At 36.8% G+C, this 7,707-nt stretch overlaps 1 protein-coding gene across 1 annotated transcript; it reads left to right on the top strand.

Moving 5' to 3' along the window:
- The first annotated feature begins 336 nt into the window (after positions 1 to 336).
- On the top strand, positions 337 to 7,369 carry hirip3 (HIRA interacting protein 3). Its single transcript, XM_061711735.1, has 8 exons — positions 337 to 445; positions 1,669 to 1,789; positions 2,928 to 3,063; positions 3,728 to 4,786; positions 4,876 to 5,027; positions 6,089 to 6,236; positions 6,564 to 6,662; positions 7,020 to 7,369. The coding sequence occupies exons 1-8, from the start codon at positions 375 to 377 to the stop codon at positions 7,205 to 7,207; spliced, it is 1,974 nt and encodes a 657-aa protein (XP_061567719.1). The 5' UTR covers positions 337 to 374; the 3' UTR covers positions 7,208 to 7,369.
- Positions 7,370 to 7,707: the final 338 nt, after the last annotated feature.

Raw genomic sequence — 7,707 nt, 5'->3', positions numbered from 1 at the left:
ATTTTATGATTTGTTTTATTATTGCTCATACATACATACAGCTCCTTTAAACCATGGATGTTAACACTGGTTCAGTCAGCTGTTCGGTCTCTCTACATCCCGAGGCCGTTGCAGTGTGTTTGGCCCTTGTCGGCCACCGTAGTCCCCATATGATAAAATCCACCACCGCCCCTGATTCTTTTTTACAACTCGAGTAATGGATGTAACCAGAGAGATGGATGGATGTAACCCACGGATGTATTATATTAACCAGATGTAACCAGAGATGCATTTCTGCCCCAAAAAAAAAAAAAAAAAAAGTCTGTGGTGGCGGCTGGTGTGACGTCACTTCCTCCGCCGTACGTCAAACCAGTTGGCGCCATCGAGCTGCTAGGATGACAGAAAAAGAGCAGAGGAGCATTCGCAAGTTTGTGCTTCATGAACTTCGAAATGAGCAAGACCTAAGGTACAGTGAAACTCTTCGTTTTAAGATGCTTGTACGGGGTTTAAAAGCAAACGCACAGCAAACCCTTTCCTCCACGCCTGCTCTGTGTATACACCACGGTATACACGGTGCATGACGGGAACCAGGACTGTTTACTGAAGCGTACTCCTAAATTAAATACTTACCTGCTGTACTCTACTGCCCTTATTTTGCTTATGCTTTTTATTATTTTACCTTCTTTTCTCATAATTTTATTTCATTTTATTTGTTATTTACTGTCTAATTATGTCTTGCCGCTTTTAATGTTGATGTAAAGCACTTTGAATTGCCTTGTGTTGAATTGTGCTCTATAAATAAACTTGCCTTTCCAGTCAAATCCCGGTTCGGTTTGAAACCGTGTACAAAACAGTTGTCGGGCGTCTCAGGCAGAAACTAATCAACCACGACAGACTGTAGTATCGATCAAGATAACTGTGTGTGTGTGTGTGTGTGTGTGTGTGTGTGTGTGTGTGTGTGTGTGTGTGTGTGTGTGTGTGTGTGTGTGTGTGTGTGTGTGTGTACAAGTAAATACATACAGTACATGTGTTGCTTGTGTTGTTTCTTTCAAATGTAAGTCGCTTTGGATAAAAGCGTCTGCTAAATGACAGTAGTAGTAAAGGTAACAGTCTTGATAGAGGATTTACGTTTAAACAATATTTGAGTTGATATTGAAAGCAACTTCAGTATTTGCAATTAACTGGAGAGGGAAAAACTTCCCAGCTTCAATAAGTAAGAAGAATTATGTTGATTTTTAGAAATGTTCTGATTCACTGGCGGAAAGTAACAATAAATACTCCCTGTATTCAGTTTGCATTTAAATAGAGACTTTCTTTTGTTCTTGCAAATTCTCTTTTATTTTATTTATGACTAAAGCATTATGACATTTTGTAACGCTTTAGTCAAATGATAAAGTTGTGAACTTTATTAATGTAATGAACTTTCAGGCCCAGTGAAAGGTTATCAGATTTCCAAATGTTCCTGAACTCCACATTTCATACTTTTGAGTGCTTTTCTTGCTTTGTTTTCTCTGCTTATATATCTTTACTCATTAATTTCATGTTATACAAAAATCTGTCTTCATGAGAAGTACAGTCTTTATACACTTGATTGTATATTTTTTGGATGTACTTTGCAGTGTGCTGACATTTATGAATTGTTGTTTCCTTCACCCTCACTGATGTTTTCATTCCACTGTTTTATTTCAGCAAACTGACGCTGGGAATTTTGAAAAGACGATACCTGGTTGGGCAGAGATGTGAGTCATTAAGTCCTGCAGTGAAAAAATACATGAAACAGGTGGTCCAAGAGGAAGTAATAAAAATGCAGGTATTTGATACATTTTTTATTTAATCTTAGATTTTTCTGTAATTTTTAAAGCATATATCAGAGCAAATGTATTTGATGATGAACAATATTTTTTTGAGAACTTTATCATCTTAATGAATAAAAGGATAGTTTGCAATGTAAAAAAATGTTGGTGTGTATGTGTCAAAACAAAAGTGAAAAATCAAAATACGTCTCTTGTGGTGACAAGTTAATGCTATGGTCAGATCTTATAACACTAAAAAGTTATTTTCTGTACGGGGTGCAGCAGTTTGTGATGCTGCTGAAATCTGATTTAGTTGTTGACCCTGAAGGAAAGTAGCCACATGTGATTGACCTGGATGGGGTATTGTTGAATGGTCCCAGTAGTATCATGCAGTTGGTGCAGATGCACATTTTAAAAATGGCTGACTTTAATTTACCTGGCTAGGGCCTAATGCCTCATTAATACCAAGTGCTGTATCCATACGGCTAGCTCTGAAACCAATTAGTTTCAAACACTTGTGCCACACAATGATGGTTTGTTGCTAGCTAACTACAAGCTCTATGCCAGCCAACACCAAAATAACAAGTTTTCTGTATTGCTTTAATGCAGCACCTGTCAATTTTGGTGTCAAATGAGCCATTGTCTGCAGTTTTGTCCACTTTAGCATTGTGCTGACGTTTTAGAAAGATTGTATTTTGTAGTTCTATCATAGCTTAGTGGTCACAATTTTAGGAGGAATCACAGGGCTCATGTGCCTGACGAGTACTGATTTTTGCCACAGCCTGTCGGCAAAACAGCATATAGATCTACATTGCAATGGAAAGATTTGAGCATCATCTTCTGTTCAATTTTCAAAGAAAAAGACAGTATCTTTAACTTTCAATGCCAAAGCTAATTCAAATGGCCATTAATCCACAGCTGCAGACATATACACTGTTTGCATCCAGATTACAACATCGCTGCTCTGTCGTCATCGTGTTAAGCCCACCCAGAAACTCTCGCTATAAGGACAGAGTGATTTGATTTTCTCCCCATGACTTTTGGGCATTTAAGAATAATAATAATAATTATTGTTGTTGTTGTTATAATATATTATATTTTGTGTGATTGACATATTACTGTACTTTGCAGTGTTAACATTATTATTCTTACTAGGAAAATGACGAGAATGAAAGTGAGTTTGAGACCAAGAAACCTCAAACCAAAAGGAAGAGGGAACAAGAAGAAGTTGAAAGTGAAAATGAATCCAGAACAAAAAAATCCCGATCTAAAATTTCAAGCTCATCATCAGGTACGTTATAACCATGGATTTTAGATTTACCTACTTTCATTAATAGGCATATTCTTGTATGATGTTACTCGATGCAAAAATGTCCAAAACCAGCATTAACAGTAGGATTAGAGCTAAAAGTAATGATTTTCATAACTCGTAGTTGTCATTTTTTTATTGTTCATTTTTGAAAAGTCTCACCTGAATAATTTGTGTGTCTTCAAAGTAAAAACAAAAAAAAAACTGAACTGTGTCGACTCTTATCAACGTAAAGCCATACTTGCACACCACTGTGTGTCGTTGGGTTGGTGTGCATATGGATGCATTTATTTTATTTAACCAGGTAGTAGCCCATTGAGATCAAGGATCTCTTTCCCAAGGTACAATTTATTTTCTCAGAGCCTGAGTTGTCGGTCACTGGTCATTGCAAATTGAGCAGGAACTTATCCATACAGCATCTGATCATCACTATCACCAAGACTGAATTTCAGCAACTGAATAAACAGTTAATTCTGTCATTTCTTAGTGATAGAAGTCCTGAAGATGCATAATTATGTTTGGTCCAGTGTTTTGGTTTAAGTGTGTTACTTTAAGTAAACCTAAAGTAACCCCCCCCCAGTGTTTGTCTCAGTAATGTTACTTCTTCATTAAACGTTCATTTTCTTTTTCTGTTTTTTTTTTACAGAATCGGAGGAGAAAGAGGAGTGTGAAATGGAGCATGAAGATGAAGAACAGATTGATTCTCAATCTAATGGTGCAAAGCGAGAACTGAAAAAATCTGAACAAAAGACAAATGGAAACCGTAATAAGCAGGTTATAAAAGAGGACTCCACAGATGAGGAAACTAACAAATCAGGAAAAGAAGAGGATGAGAGTAACGACGACAGTCCAAAGCAAATTCTGAAAAAGAAAGTACCTGCTACAAAGACACAAACCGGTAAAGCAAGCAAAGACAAGGCACCAGAAGGGGAAAACAATGAGAGTGATGAAGACAAGTCTACAGATAAGGAAACTCACAAATCAGAAGAAGAGGATGAGAGTAACGACGACTGTCCAAAGAAAATTATGAAAAAGAAAGTACCTGCTACAAAGAACAAGAAGAAACAAATCGGTAAAGCAAGCAAAAAAAAGAAAGCACCAGAAGGGGAAAGCAATGAGAGTGAAGAAGACAAGTCTACAGATGAGGAAACTAACAAATCAGAAGAAGAGGATGAGAGTAACGACGACAGTCTAAAGAAAATTATGAAAAAGAAAGTACCTGCTACAAAGAACAAGAAGAAACAAACCGGTAAAGCAAGCAAAAAAAAGGCACCAGAAGGGGAAAGCAATGAGAGTGATGAAGACAAGTCTACAGATGAGGAAACTAACAAATCAGAAGAAGAGGACGAGAGTAACGACGACAGTCCAAAGAAAATTATGAAAAAGAAAGTACCTGCTACAAAGATCAAGAAGAAACAAATCAGTAAAGCAAGCAAAAAAAAGAAAGCACCAGAAGGGGAAAGCAATGAGAGTGATGAAGACAAGTCTACAGATGAGGAAACTAACAAATCAGAAGAAGAGGATGAGAGTAACGACGACAGTCCAAAGAAAATTATGAAAAAGAAAGTACCTGCTACAAAGACACAAATTGGTAAAGCAAGCAAAGAAAAGAAAGCACCAGAAGGAGAAAGCAATGAGAGTGATGAAGACAAGTCAGTAAAGAATGACAACACGAATAACAGTGACTCATCTGACAGTGAAAAAGGTAACTAAGCAAATTAATACTATACTGTGTATTTTAATCATTTCAGTCGTGTTTGATAAAAGCATTTTATACCTGCTGTTGTCACACAGGAAACAAAGCCTCAGAGGAAAGGAGAAATAATGATTCGGATTCATCTTCTTCGGAGGAAAAGAAAGACAGCGATGGAGAACACGCACCACAAAGCAAAAAGAAAAATAAGAGGAAAACAGGAAAAAGAGATGCTGCTGCCAGAGAGCAGAAGGTGAGCTCATCAAAACCGAAGCAGAAGAATCCAGCTTGAAATGTTTTGAGAAGTCAATGATGTTTGAAGTGTAGAGCTGATGCCATCATAAGAAGCTTATAAGATAATAAAAACTAGATCAGTTTCTGTATTTTCATATATTGCAAATGGGCAACTGAAATGTTTTTATGGATAACGTTTTATTATAAAAAATTTTTTGAGTAAATATGCACCTAACCAAGACAATACTTGCATTTCAATTACCCCTATATTTGTGCAAAACCCAAATATCAAAAAAGGATTTTTTTTTTTTTTAAACTCCCAAATATCACAAAGACCTTTTTACACTTTTACAAGGTGGTTTTGTTAAGCGTAGTGATAATCCAGTTTACCACAAAAGTGTAACGGAAATGCTTTTTATGCATTTCTACATTCCTGTCAGCGCTGCATGTGACCTAGCCTGTCAATCTGAACTCATCGAAATCTAGTTTCCAGCCGTTTTTGGCTTCATTAATACGATGTAATTATGCGATGACACTACTTTTATCATCATGGGGCTTTGCCTCTGAATGATCTGCTGCCTTCATCCTCTGACTATTGCTCTGAACAGCAGTAGCAGAAATCGCAAAAATTTGTCAGAGACTAAAGATGTTTCCGTCCATCTTCTTCAACATTGAAATTTTCTTTTTCATTGTTTTGAAGCAAGATATAGAGAGTTACGTTTATTGGAGAAACACTGCACTACTTGTGTCACAAATTCGGATTTTGGATTTTATTTTGAAAAAAATAGATCACAGAGCTCCGTCTGGAGAACCAGTAGTTTATCGAGTCAGAAGTACTTCACACAATCTCACTTCAAAGAGAATGGCGTATAATATAGCGGACAATTACTGAGAGAAAAGTAACATCAAGAAGGAATTTATGCATCTAACAGTTTTGTTTGTTTTTTTCAGAGGTTGAATTGCAGGTCTCAGTCAGGAGAACAGAGAAAAGGAGCCAAATTAGAGCCAATTAGACAAAGGAGACCATCCTTACACATTGTATCCTCTCCTCACAATTTACCTGTTTTCTTCATCCTGCAGGGTGATCACAAATCAGTTGTTAGACTCAAACGCTACATTGCCCTGTGTGGTGCGAAAAGAAACTATAAGAAGCTGCTGGGAGACTGCCGTACCATTAAATCTGAAGTCGCTATTCTAAAGAAGGAGCTGGAAGATCTTGGTGTCAAAGGTCAGTAGGAATTACTTCTCACTTCAGCCTTTGTTTACCATTCCTAAAACCTGATTTCTATTTAGTTGCTTAAAAGTGGAGTAAAACTAACTGAAAACATTATTACTATTAAGGCTATGCTACAGTGTTGTTAAAAAGGTGAACTTATTTTCAACATGTTAAAGTTGTACAGACATGAACCTGCTGCAATTAGACTTTGATCTTGAATTTCAGCCCAGATAAAATCCTTTCATTAGTTGATCAAATTAGTCATTTTTATAAAGTAATTTATGTATTTATTGTTGTTGTCAGATAAACCTTTGTTCTGGTGTTTATTTTTAAATGTAGGCCTGCCATCTATTGAGAAATGTAAAAAAATCAAAACGAAGAGAGAAGAAGCTCAGGAACTGGCTGATCTTGATGTTGGAAACATCATCACCACACAAGGTATAAGCTTTTTAAGTCTGTTATTTAATTTTAATTTTTTATTAGTAGATGTGAATTAATGTGTTCTTTTACAAGAGCATCTTAATCGATTTTTGTACTAAAATTGGTAATGTAGTGCAGATGTGCAGTGTAAGTGAAATCGGCTTCATAGGATAGCTGTAATATTTCTAATAAAAGCAATCATTTTATGATTACATTTTTTTAGAGTTTGTTTTGCTGGTTTATGAAATTGTGTATTGTATGGCTAACAGCCACATTCCCCGAGTACAACAGGGTTTGTTTTTGTGGTGTCATCGTTTCATCTCCATCAGGAGAAACTGTTCATTAGTGACTCTAGCTGATGTGAATCCCTTTCAGGTCGACCTAAGCGTGGAGCAGCTGCAGGTTGGAACAAACAACAGGACCCTCCATCCTCTGCTTATCAGCGGACTTTGAATTCTGGCTCTGAAAGTGAAGATGAAGGCAATACGCACAGAGGACGCAAAAAAATTTCAGATTGGAACAATCTGCATGGCATTATCAGCGATGATGCAGACAGTGACTAACAGGGACGATTTCGCTTTCACTTTGTGTCCAGTAAAATTGGATGTGGATACTGCAATCTAATTTCTTCTTTTCTACTTTAATACAATTGACACCGTATTTTCTAAAACATTTTCTATGAAGTTGTTTAAACGTTGTGTACAAATGATGTTTTGAGAGGAATGTTAACATGTTTTTATATTTGTTCAATTTAAAATAAAAGTTTTGTCATACAGAGGAATTAACTTATATTAGTTAAGCACAGCACCAAAAAATACAGGGATCAAATAGTGACAGAGCACCGTCCTCCAGAAGGTTTGCATGTTGACCACTCTGGTTCAAACCCTCCCTGCACCGTAGGAAGTGGAGTCATTCTCACTGATGCTACAAGAAGGTTGTTGGTTTGAATCCTAGGTACAGTAGGTCAGCACCAACTAGTGGATCCTACAGCTAAATCTTGTTCTTTTCTCTTCCCATCCTCTCCCGCCGCGCGGGTTCGCACTTGATCCGGAACCTTTGTCAG

Source organism: Cololabis saira, chromosome 21, assembly GCF_033807715.1.
Source record: "Cololabis saira isolate AMF1-May2022 chromosome 21, fColSai1.1, whole genome shotgun sequence".
Taxonomy (NCBI): Eukaryota; Metazoa; Chordata; class Actinopteri; order Beloniformes; family Belonidae; genus Cololabis; species Cololabis saira.
This window is presented reverse-complemented; position numbering and strand designations above follow the sequence as displayed.